This window comes from Psittacula echo (assembly GCF_963264785.1).
Source record: "Psittacula echo genome assembly, chromosome: 6".
In the NCBI taxonomy this organism is placed as follows: Eukaryota; Metazoa; Chordata; class Aves; order Psittaciformes; family Psittacidae; genus Psittacula; species Psittacula echo.
The window spans coordinates 15,991,550-16,008,442 of record NC_137743.1 but is presented as its reverse complement, the minus strand read 5'-3'; the positions used below and the strand labels follow the sequence as shown (position 1 = coordinate 16,008,442).

The 16,893-nt window shown below is 64.2% G+C and overlaps 4 protein-coding genes across 8 annotated transcripts; 1 reads left to right on the top strand and 3 right to left on the bottom strand.

Annotated features, from left to right (window-relative positions):
* The first annotated feature begins 4 nt into the window (after positions 1 to 4).
* MORN4 (MORN repeat containing 4) lies at positions 5 to 3,690 on the top strand. Of its 5 annotated transcripts, none has more exons than XM_080621414.1 (5): positions 5 to 288; positions 2,137 to 2,234; positions 2,367 to 2,481; positions 2,567 to 2,676; positions 2,786 to 3,690. In XM_080621414.1, exons 1-5 carry the CDS (start codon positions 260 to 262, stop codon positions 2,932 to 2,934), a joined length of 501 nt encoding a protein of 166 aa, XP_080477540.1. In that variant the 5' UTR covers positions 5 to 259; the 3' UTR covers positions 2,935 to 3,690. The 5 variants fall into 5 exon arrangements, with proteins under 5 accessions (XP_080477540.1, XP_080477539.1, XP_080477541.1 ...); XM_080621413.1 differs by having other exon boundaries at positions 266 to 288; positions 1,663 to 2,234; XM_080621415.1 differs by lacking the exon at positions 5 to 288 and adding an exon at positions 384 to 470.
* Positions 3,691 to 4,341: 651 nt separating this feature from the next.
* HOGA1 (4-hydroxy-2-oxoglutarate aldolase 1) lies at positions 4,342 to 7,055 on the bottom strand (the record flags this gene model as incomplete). The annotated part of the gene is made up of 7 exons (XM_080621548.1): positions 4,342 to 4,491; positions 4,960 to 5,093; positions 5,262 to 5,358; positions 5,502 to 5,636; positions 5,744 to 5,871; positions 5,946 to 6,074; positions 6,827 to 7,055. 7 exons carry the CDS (start codon positions 7,053 to 7,055, stop codon positions 4,342 to 4,344), a joined length of 1,002 nt encoding a protein of 333 aa, XP_080477674.1.
* Positions 7,056 to 7,899: 844 nt separating this feature from the next.
* ANKRD2 (ankyrin repeat domain 2) lies at positions 7,900 to 10,772 on the bottom strand (the record flags this gene model as incomplete). Its single annotated transcript, XM_080621141.1, has 9 exons — positions 10,212 to 10,772; positions 9,723 to 9,836; positions 9,482 to 9,643; positions 9,210 to 9,317; positions 8,979 to 9,077; positions 8,676 to 8,774; positions 8,469 to 8,567; positions 8,091 to 8,189; positions 7,900 to 8,004 (listed from the first exon to the last, which is right to left on the bottom strand). Exons 1-9 carry the CDS (start codon positions 10,287 to 10,289, stop codon positions 7,900 to 7,902), a joined length of 963 nt encoding a protein of 320 aa, XP_080477267.1. The 5' UTR covers positions 10,290 to 10,772.
* Positions 10,773 to 11,047: 275 nt separating this feature from the next.
* UBTD1 (ubiquitin domain containing 1) lies at positions 11,048 to 16,862 on the bottom strand. Its single transcript, XM_080620682.1, has 3 exons — positions 16,660 to 16,862; positions 12,656 to 12,883; positions 11,048 to 12,437 (listed from the first exon to the last, which is right to left on the bottom strand). The coding sequence occupies exons 1-3, from the start codon at positions 16,724 to 16,726 to the stop codon at positions 12,052 to 12,054; spliced, it is 681 nt and encodes a 226-aa protein (XP_080476808.1). The 5' UTR covers positions 16,727 to 16,862; the 3' UTR covers positions 11,048 to 12,051.
* Between the last annotated feature and the right edge of the window lie 31 nt (positions 16,863 to 16,893).

Genomic DNA, 16,893 nt, shown 5'->3' with positions numbered 1-16,893 from the left:
CCGTGCGAGCCGCGCCCGCTGCGGGGCCGGCTGCGGCAGCGTAGCCGGATGGGGCGGACCGGGAGCCCCCCACGCTTGGTTCTTGGGGTCTGCCGGGCCCACGGCCCCACCGCAGGGGGCTGCCGCCCTTGCCCCACACAAAGATGGCCGCCCCGGAGCTGCAACGCCTTCCGCTGCCCTTCACAAAGATGGCGGCAGGGCAGGGCGCTGCCTCTCTGCTGACACGCCCAGGGAGGAGACCGCTTTGCCCCACGCAAAGATGGTGGCCGGCGAGAGCGTGCTGAGAAGGTGACCAATGAGCAGCCGCGTTGCTAGCAGTTGCCGTGGAGACAGCCAACGGCGGGTGGGGATGGAGGCTGGTGGGGTGGCACCGTCCTGGGGGGTGGGGAGCTGTCAGGGGAGGTGGCTGTGCCACCGCCCCTCGGCGGGACCCCGGTGGGCAGCGGTGCGGGTGGCGAGCGTTTAGCCAGGTGAGCGCGGGTCCCTGCGCGACCGGCCCGTCCGCACCGCCCCTCGGCACTCACCAGGGCACGGCTGTCCCGGTTGGGCGTGCGTGCACCTCCCATGGGTGCATGGACAGAGCGGGGTGTGGTAGCATCAGCCTTGGGTGCATGGACAGAGCGGGGTGTGGGTGCATCGGCTTTGGGCGCACGGACACAGCGGGGTGTGGGTGCATCAAGCTGTTGGTGGCAGTGCGGGCACATGCAGGTGGGAAGCCTGGGTTGCCCAGGGGTAGATGCTGCCCATGACCTGGATGAAGTCGCCGGTCCAGGCACAGGCCGTGCTGGTGGCGGGAGCCCTCCCGCGCAGCAGACATTAACAGCCCCCAGCAGCCCCCTCTCCTGCTCCTGGCCCCGCTGGAGGCATCCCCGGAGGCGCTGGGCAGGCTGCAGGCTGGGGAGCTGGCGCTGAGCTCTTGGTCTTTGCCATCAGCAGGGAGCACTGTTCAGTCGCTGCTCGCCTTGGCTGGGGGCCATTTCTGCTCCAGACACAAAGCCCTTGCCAGCTGCCTGCTGTGCTCCCGGGTGCTGTGTCCAGCTGGTTAGTGTGGCTCACCCCCCATCTCTCCGGAGACGTGCAGCCCTGTGTGAGCAGGGATATCCCCTTTGGAACTGGGGAGCCCCTTCCCATCACAGGAACCGCTGGAGAGGCAGCTCCCAGCCCACCTGCGGGGCTGTCTCCATGCCGGTGCATTCCCTGTGCACTGGGGAGAGCTGTGCTGTCTGACAGCAGCTCCGCGGGTGTGCAGACCTCCGGGGGCTGCTTGCTGTCAGCAAGGAGATTTGCAAACCCCGTGGTAGCCAAGCAAGTCCCTGGAGCCTCTGAGTCCTCTCTCTGCCATCCCTCGTAGGAGGAGTAGCTGCTCCATCCCAGGGGATGAGCCAGATCTGGATTTAAGCTGAAAGAGAGTAGATTTAGATTAGGTATTAGGAAAAATTCTTCCCTGTGAGAGTGCTGAGGCACTGGCACAGGGTGCCCAGAGAAGCTGTGGATTCCCCATCCCTAGCAGTGTTCAAGGCCTGGTTGGATGAGGCTTTGAGCAACCTGGTCTACTGAAAGGTGTCCTTGTCAGTGGCAGGGGGTTGGAACTGGATGAGCCTTAAAGTCCCTTCCAACCCAAACCATTCTATGATTCTATGATCTGCCAATCTTTGATGCTAGAGCTGGAAACTCCACAAGCTCTCTGATCTCTCCCTTGAAGAGCCAGTACCAAGCATAATCTGACAAGCACCAAAATGCCTGTTTCTCCCGGGGACTATCACAGCAGAGCTGAGAGCAGCTGCTGGCCTGAGCCTGCTGCAGTGCAGGACCCTTTGGGTCCTGCCAAGGAGCTGTGCTGGATGCATCCAACTCCTGCCACGCTCCTCTGCTGCCACTCGCTCACATTTCACCGGGCTGTGACCCCTGTGCGTTCACATCACCCTGAGCCCTGCAGTGGGCAGACAGCAACTCGAACCCAGCGGCTGGGGTTTCAGAAGCAGTGCAGGACGGCTGTGTCCTGGGGTCACCTCCTCATCTGTGGTCTGCCCCACTGCACAAACGTGCCTCTCTGCGAGCCGAGGGGATGCAGGGGCTCTGCGTAAGCCGGCCTCCTCACCCTGCCCAGCAGCCACCCTCTGCACCTCTCCCTGCCAGCTCTTGCCCTGCGCTGCCGAAAGCTGTCGCCATGACCCTCACCAAAGGCTCGTTCACCTACTCCAACGGGGAGGAGTACCGCGGCGAGTGGAAGGAAGGTGAGACAGGGCAGGAGGGGATGGTGCTGCCTGGGCGGGGGCCGAGCAGCCCCTGTGTCCTTGCCCAGCACCACGCTAGGGCAGGTCCTGCCTCCATCCATCCTGCGCTGCCCATTTCTGCCCTCGCCCTAGGTCGCAGGCACGGTGTTGGGCAGCTGACGTTTGCTGATGGCACCGCTTACGTGGGGCATTTTGAGAACGGGCTGTTCCACGGCTGCGGCGTGCTCACCTTCTCTGATGGCTCCAGGTGAGCGTGGCACCCCTGCATATGCCTCCGTGAGCATCCCCCCTTGCCACGGGGAGCTGCTGCCTCAGGGACAACTCTCACACAGGTACGAGGGAGAGTTTGTGCAGGGCAAGTTCAATGGCGTCGGCGTCTTCACCCGCTGTGACAACATGACTTTTGAGGGCGAGTTCAAAGGCGGGCGTGTGTATGGCTTCGGTGAGTGCCCAGCTCAGCATGGCCCAGTCCAGCATCTCCTATTCTGTCCCTCTGGCCCCCGTGGGTGCTCTCTGCCCCTTCACTCCCAGCCCTTCCTTCCCCTCCGTAGGTCTCCTGACCTTCCCTGATGGTTCCCATGGGGTGCCCCGCAATGAGGGCTTCTTTGAGAACAACAAGCTGCTGCGGCGGGAGAAGTGCCCAGCTGTCATCCAGAGGGCCCAGGGTGCCTCCAAGTCTGCCCACAACCTGACAGCGTGACAGTGCCCTACATCCCCTCCCGCTGCAGGAGCACCCCCAGACTGGGCATTGGCTGGCCCTGCCATCCCCAGAGCAGGGATGTGGCACTGCTGGGTGCCCCCTTGCCCTCTGTCTCTACCAAGCCCCCCCCCCCCCAAGCCACGTGGCTGGGGGGTCTCCTCCACCCAAGTGCCCCAGGGCAGCCGTGGTGCCTTCTCTCTCTGGCTATAGCCCTGGCACCTGCTGGAACAGTACGGGGACAGGGTGGCCGGGGCTCAGCTCCTCTGCCCCCAGGAAGACTGTGGAGTGCTGGGGCTGCTGGCCTGCTGCAGAGGATGGAGCAGGGGTGTAGGGGCTGAGCCCTGACCACACTGCCAGGGTGCCTTGGCTGGGAGCTGCTGGCTCGACCACGTGCTCACAAAGAGGCAGCTACTGGTCTGCTTCACTACCCTGGTTTCAAGGCAGGGTGGGCAGCGTGTGGCCTGTGCCCATTCTAGGTGACTGGCCATCCTCCAGCTTGCCTGGGCAGGGTGACATGCTGCCCCAAAAGGACCCAGCCTGCTCTCAGGGCCAGGCTACAGGCTGTCCTCCATTCATCCCTGTGCCTTGGGGACATCTGCAGCAGTATCCCCAAGAAGGAGGACCGGGGAACACCCAGCCTGGCCATGTCTGCTGCACACTGGGGGAGGGCTGGAGGCATGGTGAGCAAGGAGGAGGGTCTGACAGAGCCTGGGATGAGGGTCATGAGCAGGGCTGGGGTAGGGTGCCAGGGTTGAAGCAGGGGGCCTGGGCAGGGCGGGTGGGGATAGGGGCATGGCGAAGGGGCAGGCAGGGTGGGCAGGGAGCTCACAGCTCCCCATCTTGCCCCCTGCATGCATCCTCCATCTCCCCCTGCACGCTCACCCTTACCCCGGTGTGGTCTGGCTGTGGTGTGGGGGTCCTGGCAGCCCTCGTAGCCTGGTGCTGGGCTGCAGGGGCCATGCCTTCCCTGCCAGTCTCTGTCCACATCGGTCCCGTGCCTTGCTGTGACCCTTGCCTTGTGCTACCACCTGCACAGGCCTCAACTGAGTAAACCACGTTGCCAAATGCGCAGGCTGTGTCCTCTTTGCTGGGAGCAGGGACCGGCGTGGGGGGCTGCTTGCATGGGCAGGACTGCACACACAGAAGGGGGCAGCAGGTTTATTCCTGGCTCATGGTGCAAGGACCCATCCCTTCCCAGGTGGGGATGGTGGGACCCTGAGGGCTGGTGGGCATGCAACGGTGTCCAGGGGGTTCTGGGTGTCCCCCCTCTACCCACCCTGCCCAGCAGGAAGGAGTGACATGCATGGCTTTCTCTTTGCCATGTCCCAGTGTCCCCACCACGTCCCCAGCTCCTGGGGTCCCTGGCTTCCGTGCCTTCCCAGCGCAGGAAGGGGCAGGGGGTACCCCTTATAACCAGCTGTTTGCACTGAAGGTGCCCCTCAGCTCCTCAACCTGAGGGGGGCTCAGTGGAGCCAGGGGTGCGCGGCAGGGACCCCCATAGTAGCCAAACCATTCCATGGCCTTCTTCAGCCCTGGGATCCCAAACCGGCGGGTGACCTGTGGGAGGGAGGGTACAGGGGCTGGCTGGCACTCATGGGCAGCGTGCTCATGTGTCCTGCTCCTGCTGACCCTGCTCCTTGCTCGCCATCACTCCTGTCCTCCCATGTGGGTCTGCAAGGCTGGGGAGCATCCCTGTGGCACGGGCAGGCTCTTTGCAGCAGGCATGGGCCACACTGCAGTGGGGTGGGGGAACTGGGGAGGAGTAGCTTTTCTCATCATTGGCTATAAATAGCTGACAAGGCTCCCACAGGGGTCAGGTGGGTGCCCGCTGCCTGTGGACATGCTGTTCCTAGCACGGCAGGGCTGGCATTTCCCACCACACCACATCCAGCCTGGCTTGGCATGGCAACTGGGTGCTGTCCCCCCCGGGACCACTGCTCCACACCCCAGCCCTAGGGACCTCCATCCTTTTTCACCCCCTTGCTATGCAGTGTCCTGGCACTCCTCAGCAGCTCGACTGCTCACCGCCGTGTTGGGCTCAATGAGCCGGTGCTGCAGCTCGCGGGCCTCCTGCCAGCGGCCCTCTCGGCACAGGAGGTCGAGCTGGCACAGCGGAGCCCCCAGGACGTTGGCGAGGGCACAGACCCCCCCAGAGGCACCTGGGGACACCAGGGTACATTGGCAGTCAGCTCAGCACACCACACCAGCCAGCACTGACCTGCCATAGCTGTCTGTGGCCTGCCTCCCCCTGCCTCGCTGCCAGTCCCCACCATTGCCCCCATTGCAGCCCCCTGTGCCCCCCACTAGGCAGGGGCAGCAGCACCTACCTAGGGCATAGCTGGCCAGCAGGAAGCCAGCCGATCCTGCCAGCACCTGGAAATCCTCCTGCCGTGTCTTGTGGACCATTAGCCCGATGCGGGTGATCTGGGGAGAGACACACTGTGCCCTGGGCCAGCATCACCCTGTCCCCTCACTGCAGAGCTGCTGCTGGCACCCTCAGCTCCCCATTCCCAGCTTGGGGCCAGGTTTGGTGGCAGCCAGCCCCGGGACAGCCCTGCCCCACTCACATCCCCACCGCTGTCCTTGATCCCAAGGATGTTGGGGTGCTGAGCCAGGGTGACCACAGCCTCCAGGGGTAGGTCCAGGCCAGTGTTGACAGGGACACTGTAGAGCACCACGGGGATGGGGGATGCATCGGCAACCTGCAGGCAGCCAGGCCATGCTCAGCAGCTGGGGTGGGCTGCAGATGTGCAGGATGTGCTCCCAATCCTGCTGCTCCAGCTCATGCTGCTGTCAGGCCCTGGCTCACCTCTGTGTAGTGCTGGACCAGGGCAGTGCTGGTCATGGCTCCTCGGTAGTAGCAGGGTGTCACGACCAGTGCCACGTCAGCCCCCGCCTCTGCCATGCCAAGGGTCAGCTGGACAGTGGCCTGGGTGGCTGGGAAGGAGGCAGAGGGGTCAGGGGTGCCTGGGAGGCACGCACAGCCCCGCACAGCCCACAGCAGCACTCACATTCGCAGCCCGAGCCAGCCAGCAGCAGGCGGTCCCTGGGCAAAGCCCGGCGCACGCAGCTCACCACCTCCAGCCGCTCCTGCGGTGCCAGGTAGGGGTACTCCCCGTTGGAGCCCAGCACCACCAGCCCTGAGACACAGTTACAGGGAGGGCAGAGCATGCTGTGTGTGCAATCTGTTGAACACGCTGCCTGCCTGTCTCCATCCCTGCCTCCATCCCACCGCTAGCGACACATTTATTGGTGCCCACAGCCACACTGTGCTGCTCTGTTCCCGGTTGTGGCACACAAACTCCTTCCTTGGGACCCTGTCAGCGCCATGGACACATGAAGGCTTCAAGGGAGCTGGGAATGCCGGGTGCTCCTATCACCCTCGCTCCCTTCCTCACTGCTGCACAGCCAGGCATGGCTCTGCAGCCCACAGTGTGCTCTCTCCTGGCCCCATTCCCATGGCACTGGGCTCACAACCTTATCAGAAGAGGGGAGAACCCCAGGACACATGCCTGCAACTCCCAGACTGTTCCTGCAGCCCTTCTCATCCACCCATCCTGAGCAATCAACAGATATGCATCCCATGGCACAGAATCAGTGTGGATGTGCATGGGTGTGCAAGCACACCTATGGGGCGGAGGGTAGGTGCAAGCCTACATCTACATGTGGAGCATGCATGCAAACACACACTGGTGTGTGGTGGTGTGCAAGGACACATGCGTGTGCCTGGACATGTGCCATGCAAAGGGCCCTAGGTGGGTACCCGAGGGGCTGCCAGCCCCAGAGCAAAGTCCATGTGGAGGCTGAGCACCCTCGGGAAGCCAGCAGGCTGCCTGCATGCTGCCACACAGCCCCTGCCACAGGAGCCTGCACAGAGAGGGGCAGCGCTTACCTCGGAAGGGGATGCTGGCATAGCGGTGCAGGTTCCCCTCCAGCCGGGCATAGTCCACCTCCTGCATGGGTGAGAAGGGAGTGGTGAGAGGCGGGAAGATGCCGCCAAGGTCCAGCGTGTGTCCCGGTCCCTGAGGGGTGCTGAGCTCCCGGCACTGTCCCGGGGCTGCCCCGCGCAGAGCTGCCAGCATAGGACGGAGTGGAGAGGCGAGGCGGGTGCTGAGCGCCATGGTGGCGGGTGCTGCTGCCGGCCCTGCTGAGGGACTGTTAATGTTTGACAGGGCACGTGAGGGACCTGTAACCCGGATGGGCAGATGACACGGGGGGTGGTACAGGGTGGGCTCAAGATGCTCTCACCCACTCCAGGGGCTGGCCACAGGAACTCAGCACCCTGCTGGGTGAGCCCTGGCTACCCCAGCTCTGCTTTCCCTTCTGCTTGCCAGCCCTGGCAACCGTACCTCTGCAACCTATGGGGCTGGGCTGCAGGGCCAGGGGGGATAAGACACTGCAGGAGTCCAGGGGCTGTGGGCAGGGTTTCCCTGCCCTGGGTGTTGGTGTGGGGCCTCCTGTAAATGAGAGAGCAGGAACATTTCTACATTGGGAGCTACGAGCACTGCACTTGGCAGGAGTGACCCAGCCTGCAAAGGGGCAACTGTGCCAGCAGGGAAGGCAGGAGATCGGGCAGCCATCCAGCCCCATGGACTGGCTGCCCGGCAGGGATATGACTGCTGCTTTCTGGTGCAATGCCAGCCTCCAGCACAGTATAGACCCATCCTCTGCTGCTGGGATGTAGCTCTCCTTGAGTTTGCCCAAATGCGACTGAACCACTGAGAGCAAGCAGGGCTTCCTGCAGCAAGGAGTCCCATCATTGAACCAATTGTGTTCTGGCCCCATATTGTCCTTGTGCTAGGAGGCGGGGCGCTTACATGCTGCTGGTAGCTCCCCAGTAACCCAGCTTCCCCAGCCCCATGGAGACAAACGCTGCTCTTTGCTGGCTTTTATTGACACGGACAAGTCTTGGCTGGATCCCGCTCCTTGGAGCCGAGCCCAGTCCCTGGTCCCTGCCTGGTGCTGTCATACGGGAACCTCCATCCCATCCTGTGGCTGCTCCTTGGTCTCCAGCGCATGGCGCGTGTCCACCTGCCACTGCTGCACCAGGTCCGTCGGGGTCTTGCCAGCCTGCAGAGCAGGCAGAGAGACGCTGGAGCCAGGGTGGTGTGACACGGTTGGGCAGCAAACAGCTCCGGTGCTGGTTCCCTGCTCACCTGGTTCTTGGCCATCATGTCAGCCCCGTGCAGGAGCAGCATTTTGATGATCTTGTAGCGGCTGAGCCGCGTGGCATCGTGCAGTGCTGTGTCACCTTCCTGAGAGAGATGTAGCCCGGCTGGGGATCGTGGTCCAGCACCAGGGACACCCTGCCTGGCCCCAGCACTGGTCCCAGTCCCAGCACACCCACCTCCCCATGAGAACAGGGAGGAGGATTGTGCCAGCCCCAGCCCTGGCTGCAGCTGCCAGCACCCCAGGGTGGGGATGTGTGTGTCCAGACGTGCCCCACTGGTGCTTGCAGCTCCTGGAGGGGTCAGCCAAGGAAGGGGGGATCAGTGTTGCCCCGTTAGTGCTGGCTACATGGCTGCAGCACTCACCCTGTCTGGGGAATTGATGTCCACTCCGCAGTGGATGAGATGCTCCACGATGTCAGGGTGCCCGGTCCGGGTGGCCACGTGGAGGGGGGTGCTGAGCAGCTTGAGAGGGGAAGGAGATGGACACCAGAGAGGATCAGCACCAATCCCTGCTAACCCAACACCTCATTTCCCAGAGCATGCCCGTGCCCCTGGCACAGCCCTGCACACCTTGTCCTTCATGTTGAGGTCTGCTCCATGGTCCTGCAGCAGCTTCACAGCGTCCAGGTGCCCACCCCGGCAGGCCCAGTGCACAGCGGTGCAGTCCAGCTGGGTGCACAGAGCCATGGTGAGGGATACCCCCACCCTGTGTCCGTGCCCCCCACCCAGCTGGTCCCTGTGTCAGGGCTGACCCCTGTGAGACCCCTGCCCACCACCACCTCGGGACCGGGGACCCCGCCCGTGCCATTTCTCTGGCTGTGCCATGCCCGGAGGCTCAGACCATCACAGAGCCGGGGCAGGATCCCCCCTCACCCGGTCCCTGAAGTCAACAGTGGCCCCGCTGTCCAGCAGCTTCTGCAGGATGTCCGTGTGTCCCTCCAGCGAGGAGCGGTGCAGGGCCGTGCGGTGGAACTGCGGGGACGAGGCACCGCGCTGGTGATGGATCCATCCTCCCCAGCCCACCCCAGCCATGCCCCAAGCCCCATCCCATCCTGCCACAGGGGGGCACGGTGTGGGGTGGCCGGTGGCCATCGGGAACACTACCTCGTCACACGTGTTGGGGGAGCCACCGTCTGCCAGGAACTTCTCGATGACGTGCATCTTGCCCTGGACGGCGGCTCGCAGGAAGGTCTCTGGCTCCACAGGACCCTCCTGGCAACGAGACAGGCTCAGGGCTGGGGCACCGTGCGGGCGCAGGAGAGGGGACACCACAGGGGAGATGCCCATCTGGCAGGGTGAGCCGGGGGCTGGCCCGTGGGCGCTCCAGACCCGATCCCAGCAGCCGCCCTCCCGTCCCCTGGGACCCCCTGACCTACGATCTCCAAGGACTCCGGCGGCGGGGGGGGCTCGGGGGTGGCCGCCCGCTCCTCCCGGCGCTGCCGGCGCTGCTTGCGGAGCTCGATAAGGCGCTGGATGCTCCCCACGTCAATGATCTCCCGCCGCAGGTCCACCGAGCTCTTCCGCACCCGCTCCTGGCCCTGCGGGGGACCCACAGTGCCCAGTTTGCCTTCACTGTGTCCAGGCACCCACCACCCCCCCCAGACCCTGCCCCCTCACCTTGATGGCCTCGAGGCCCCGGTTCCTGGGGCCGTGGCGTTTCTCCTCCTCCAGTTCAGGTGTGTTCATTCGCTCCACGGCTGGTGGCTCCCGTGCGCCATCGCATTTGTCTCGCTGCATGGGCATGGAGGTGCTGCATGGTCCTGGCTGGGCACGGAGCAGCCCCACCACCTCTGTCCTCAGCCCACCAGTGGAAGTGGCTCTGGGCACAGCTACTGCTTGCTACTGAGGTCTAGAGGATGCCCACCAGCCTTTGGGCTTGTGCTACTTGGCAAGCTGGACACCTGCCTGGTTCTCAGCTCTGCCCCACAGGCAAGAGCTCCTGGGATGGGAACCTGATGTCCCTGAGAGCCCTTGTCCACTTTGCTGCATCCCACAGGATGGCAGGGTCAGTGCCAGCCTCCTCACCTCTGAGTCCCTAAGGATGGACACAGCACAAGGTAGGTCTCTGCCACAGCCCAGGCAGGTCCCCCTGCCCTATGGACCCACCTTCTCCTTCTCCTGTTCCTCCTCCTCTGCCAGCTTCTGCTCGATGAGCTCCTTGGCCCGCTGCACGTCCAGCTCCATGTCTGCTTGCAGTGCCCAGCCCTGTGTGGGATGCAGCCTCTGCTCCTCACCCCCACAGGCAGAGAGCCCCCAGCCCCAGTTCCCCGCAGCTGCGCTGGCCACGACGCTTTATGCCTCCGGCCCCTCCATCCCACGGCCCAAGATCACCGACAGCTGTGGCTGCTCCACATGACTGGGGCAGCTTTGCCATGAGCTCACCCTCCTGCTTTCTGGTGGCCCTGGCTCACCTCCCCAGCCCTGAATCCTCTTAAAGAGACCCAGAACACCCCCATCCCACTGCCAGGGACCCCTGTGGTGAGTGCAGGGGTGCACACAGCCCACAGCAGTCAATCTCAGAGATATTCAGCAGAGCAGGGACACAGTCCAGGGTTGCCCCATGAGTCCTGTGTCTGGGCAACCAGGATGCTCCCCATGGCTCTCATCACCCCATCCCCACACAACCTGATGCTGCAGCACACACCAGCATCACCTGAGGCTTCCTCGCATCTGGGTAGGGGGTTGCTGCCCACCCCAGAGGGAGGTAAAGGGGCCCCCTCAAACGTTGCAGCCAGCAGTCAGCACATGTGCCAGGAGCCACAGCCCCTCCACTGTGCTGCTTTGGAGGATGACCTCAGGTGTGGAACATTCCGAGCAGCCCTGCCAGGGTCCTGGTGCTTGCCCAGCCTCCCTTGCCACACAAGGGCAGCCTGGCAGCAGGACCAGCCTCACGTGGGGCCGGCAGGCAGAGCCAGCAGCTATTCCCGGCAGTGAAGACACTGTTCAGCCCCCCTGGGCTTTGCTCTCCTCCTTTGTAAGATGAGGCCGGTGCTGCCCTGTGCAGGAACAGTTAATGCGCTGGGCACAGCCCCCAGCAAAAGACCTGCAGGAATGACAAATGGGGACACATCACTGTTACCCTCCTGGGCAGTTCCCAGGGCCACCCTTGGGTGCCCTGACCCCTGGGTGCCACAGCTTCCAGATGCAGAAAGGCACTGTTTTCACCAGGACAGGCAATGGTGGCCACAAAGGTGGTCTTGGGACCATCCCCCTTCACGGACTGGCGCCAGGACAGACACAGGCTGAAACCTCCAGAGGGGAAGCACTGTGAGAGAGGGGATGGTCCCACACCAGCAACCAGACAGGATGGCAATGGGATGAGGCTGGCAGTACTGCGAAAGGGCCCAGGCAGGCAAAGAGCTGGGGCTGGCAGGATGGAGTGAGGGCGGCACCAAGGAGATAGGGTGCCTGGGCTCTCCTTGTGCCCATCCTGACATGTAAGCAGATGTAGAAGATGCACAGGGACCTCCCACGGCTGCAGGTGACAGCCCCCCAAACCTGCCCGAGGGGCCAGAGGAAGGATGAAAAGGCTTTATTGATAAATACAGACTATGTACAGAGGGGAGACATCTCCACACAGCCCAGCACCCTGGGGCCTCCTGGCCAGGATGAGCTGAAGCCCAGCAGGTCACAGCCTCTCCCCGCCAGCACAGCCCAGCCCAGCCCAGCAGTGGAGCCCTGGCCATGCTGACCACCCCAGACACATTTGGTCTCAAACCTCCTGCAGCAAACACGGTGCATGCCCATACCCCCAGCCAAGAGGGACCACCATGGTGGCACAGCCCCACGGAGACCTTCCTGGGGGGGCCACCCAAGTAGGGGGCAGCCTGAGCGGGGAGCAGTGGCTGCCCCAGCTCCGGCAGGGCTGAGACATGGCATGGGGCATCCCCAGTGGTGCCGCTGTCCCCAGCTCCCTGCCCTCACCCCGCAACTGGTGTGGGGTAGCTCAGTTCCTGAGCGGCAGCGGCTGGTTGACGATCACTTGCACAACAAAATCCTTCTGGATCTTGGTCTCCTGCAGCCGCGTGCGGTCGGTGAGCAGCTTGCCCGAGAAGAACCAGCGCTGCCAGGCCATGTCGATGCCCTCCTGTGCCTGCAGCTGCTTCTTCAGTTGCCCGATGGTGTCGCCCATGCTGGCGCTGAGCCGCAGGTCCTTGCCCGTGGACAGCCGCACCTTGAGGGCAAATTCCCGCCGGGCGTTGGGCAGGGGCTCAGCTGGCTCTGATGCCTCCTCCTCACTCCTCTCCAGGATCAGGTTGACAGGAGGTGACAGGCAGTAGACAGGCAGCTGGTACCGGTTGCCCAGCTCATCATAGCACTCTGTCAGGGACCCTGTGGATGGCAGGGGACATGCTGTGGGTGGGCATGCCCACGGACCACCCCAGTGGGGACAGGGCCACCCAGGGAGTGAGGCAGAGCTCCCCTTGGCAGGGCTGAGCTGCATGGATGGCTGTTGGGAACCCCTCTCCTCCTCCACGTGGGAACCCCATGTGCCCAGACATGGGGCACTCAGCAACCACCCACCACCACCCACTGGTGTTGTCCCTCACCATGGGGCAGAGTGATACTGGCTCCATCAAGGATGGCCTGAGCCAGGCTGTGGTCGTTGGCCTCCACGGCATAGGCAGCTGCCTTCAGAGCATCCCAGATCTCCTTGCGGCCCTCGAAGGCGGGTGCTGTGTCCCAGAACTCATCCCGCTTGCTGCGCAGCTGCCCATCCGTCATGGGGTAGTCGCTTTTCCACTTGGGACACTCCTTCTTCAGGGGCTCATTGCGGCCTGGGGAGGGGAGGATATTCAGCCAAGGGATGAAGCTCCCTCCTTGGGCCCTGAGCCCCCCACCTCTCCATTCCTACAGGTTCCTGGGGACCCCTTGCACCATGCACAGCGGTGTCCAAGGGGCTGCCCTGCCCAGCACAGTCCCCAGCACAGTCAGGGGGACTCAGCTAGAGCTAGCCCTAGCCCTGCCCAATGTCCCACTGGCCCCATAGCAGCTGCCCCCAAAATGACATCACTTGTCCCCAGGAGGGACAAGGGCTCTTGCCCATATGCCTCGGGTCCAGCACCTGCCCTGTGGGGTGGCCACAAGGCCTCAGGGCCCTCTGAGGCAGAGCAGTATTTATAGATTGGGGAATTAGCCAGGGAATAAGCTGGTGAGTCGGAACGGGAAGGGGATTACGGAGACTGAGCTGCAGCCCTGGCAGGATGGGGAGGGCAGGACTCCACCATCCTCTCTGACCATCCCGGGATGGCGGGGACAAGCTGGGGGCAAGAGGACAGGCACACAGTGTCCAGGGCACTGTGGGGCAGAGAGCTACCAGCCCACAGTAGCCACAGTAATGGGCCAGACTTGAGCTGCGCCCCATGAAACAGCCCCCAACCATGTCCCCAGTGACCCCCAGCAGGCAGCAACACCTGGGACACCACCAGGTCTGGGACACCCCCATGCCAGTCCCACCACTCACTTCTCTCCCTACACCAGGCTGCAGCATGGGAACAGCCCCATCCCATCGGCCCCACGGCTGGGCCGGAAGCATGGTGGAGGAAGGAGTTGTTGTCACTCCCGGCTGAGCTGGGGACAATGAGTGGCAACAGCTCCTTCCTGCCACCCCTCTCCCTGGGGTGGCCAGGCAGCCTGCTGGGACAGGACACGGAATGCAGGGCCCCAGCTGGGCAGGAAGGATGCCTGTGCCCGCACAGTGACCTGCCAGTCAAGACAATGCTGGGGACAGCCACCACTGTCAGCTGTGGGCTCAGCCATGTTCCCCAGGCAGCTTTTCTTGGGCAAGTGTGTGGTGACACAAGGCACTACATGACCTTTGTTTTGTACCAGCCCTGTCCCACCCCATCCAAGACCACTGGAACCAGCACAACACCTGCTTTCCCACTGAGCACCAGCCTAGAGCTGGACACAACATGTAGCCTCTACACCAGGGATCCGTATGGGGCATGGGAGCTCAGCTATCCCTGGGCTGGAAGCTGAGCATCCCTGACAGGCAGCATCCTGCTTGCATCCCTGGAGGATGGCAGGTCTCAAACAAGGTCTCAGTGAGGGCATCCGGCTGCAGCCTGTGCTGCCGATTCAGCAGTCACGGTGCCGGGCAGGAAGGATTTGCAGCACTGCAGGACAGAGCAAGGTCGGAGGCAGCACCTCCCCTGGGAGGGCAGGGGAGCAGCCACGGACAGTCTCAAGGACACAGCCAGGACCACATCTCCATGCTGCTGTGGCCACTGGGCCGGTGCGTGCATCCCTGCAGCCAGGACTGTTATGCACAGCGGGACTTGTGACCAGCACCATGTCCCCAGCTCCATCATCAACAAAGGGTAGAGGCTGGCCCAGGGCTTAGCCACAGGAGGACACAGGGACAGGTTGCGGCTGCCCTGTGCGGGCAGGCGTGCCCAGCAGCCGTGCCCAGGTAGGCAGGGACTTAAGCCTCGTCTATTTATTGCTGCCACCCAGTTGGGCCCTGCAGCCTCTAATCACCTCCTGTTGCTCTATTCCTGGCCCCTTGTGCAACTCTCCACAGCAGCACCACTGGACAGGTCTGGCCGCTCGCTGTGCCCGGGCCAACAGGATCTGGCTGGCAGCTTGCCTGCCTCCTGCCTGCAGCACCCTGCCTGAGGCTCAGCCCCTCCATGGGGACCCCGAGGCAGGATGATGTGCCCTGAAGCTCGCTCCCTGCGTGGATGGAGCCCCAGGGGAGAGCTGGGCAGTCTCAGCCAGCGGGTGCTGGAGGCTAGCTCAGCCCTGGGGGAGGTATGAGCCAGATAGCACATGGCAGCGCTTCCAGCAGCGCTGACTGGTCCCCTCCTGGGCCAAGCAAGGTTAGGATGCTGCATGCCACAGGCATCCCCTGCTCCTCCCTCTTTGGCAAGCTGGCCAGCCTGGGGACAGCCAGCAGGATCCCTCTGTCAGGGGCCACAGCAAGCCCCAGCCAGGCACACAAGTTACTTTAGCAGGGCCCCCACAGCAGCAGAGGCTCTCCACCAACAACTGGTCCTTGCATTCTGGATCTTCCCAGTCCCAGGCAGTGTCCCTGTACTGTGAGAGAGGGCAGCTGCAGCCTTGCTTCATCCTCCACCACCCACTGATTGGCTCCTGTGGGCTGGGGGCATCATGCAAGCAAGGGCAGGAGCCAGCCTGGACACCCTGGCACCGGGGATAATCCTGCTCCCCCAGAAAGAGGCATGCTGCAAGAAAGCTGCCAGGAGCACAGGGGCACCAGGAGGGCACCGTGATCCATCCCAGGAGAGCCTGGCAGGGAGTGAGTAGTGGCAATGGAGACACAGGCTCTGTAGCCAGCTGTCACCTGGTACAGAAGGGAAGAACACAGATCCAAATGTTGGGATCTGATATCCCCAGCCACAGCAGCCCCAAGTTACAAGGCAATGGCCCCCAAACCCCCACTGACCTGAGTGAACAGTCTGCTACGGACCCCAGAACTGACTGACACCCGCAAGACAGCACCTGCATCCCTGGGGACCAGAGCATGCTGCGATGGAGGGCTGCAGCTGCACAGGAGGCCATCAACCTGACCCGGGGCAGCAGGGCATCCCCGGGGCAGGCTGGCACATGCAGAGCCCCGCACGGTGGGGATGGCTGCCCACGGACAGAGGGCACAATCAGACTCGGCAACCACTGCACCCCGCACGTGTCACCGGAGCTTCGGGCTCCATCCTACGGGAAAATCTCCCCCTCCTCCCGCCTGCATCTCAGCTGCGGGCGAGGGCCGGGGCGCCCCGTCCCCGGGCACACGCTTCCTGCTCCTCCTCTCCCACCGCCTACCATCGCTTTGCCATAAACACGGTAATTACCGGCTGTGATTGCACCGGACGAGGAGGCGGGCGAGGGGAAGGCAGGTATGATTCACCCCGCCAGCCCACGTCCCCTTTGCCGGCAGGTAGCCGCGCCCGACCCCCACCCCCCGTGGCCTCCGGGACCCTCCATGGCAGCGTACTGGGGAGGTGCCTCAAGGCACTCGGGTATTCGGCTGACCGGTAACCGTGGGGAGCCGCGGGGCTGCACCAACCCCCCTCCACATCGCCGCTCCCTGCCCGCCCCACGGGACCCCGGTACCTCCTGAAACCCCAAGGCAGCAGGAACGGCGTTGTACCCGCCGGCAACAGCCCGGTGTACGGGCGGCACTGGCCCCGGGCAGGCTGGGACCCAGCGGTCTGCGGGACGCGGCATACCGGAGGACACCACTTAGCTCAAACCGGGGACACCCCCTCCCGGAGAGGAGCCGGGGACCGGCACGGCTGGGCAGGACGTGCTGTGCACCCCTGCCATGACCCTGCAAACCCCCGAGGAACCGGGACGGGACCCGCGGTGCCTGCCCGCTCCCGGGGCCGCGAACCAGACCGGAACCCCCGGTGCCCCGGGTCCCCCGGAGGCACAGAACGGCTCCCGGGGTTGTACATGGGGCAGCCCCCAGCACACCCACAGATTGCACCCCTCCAGTGCCCACAGTCCCCCCGCACCCACCGCCCCAACGGGTATTTACATGGGACCCTCACGACCCCAAGAGTGCCCCGGTGGGCCGGGCCCCGCTCACCTGCTCGCTTGCGGGTATTGCCGGCGGCGGGCCGCTCCCGGCGCTGCCGCCCCACGCAGCCGCCCATAGCTGGGGCTGGACGGCGGCGGCGCTCGGCATGGGGCCGGGCCGGCTCCGCGCTGCAGCCCCGACAGCGGGGCCCGGCTCTGAGCGCCGGGGCCGCCCCGCCCCGCGCCGCCAGGTGCGCATGTGACCGCCCGCCCCGGCACCGCCCACGGGCGTGCTCCCGCTTCC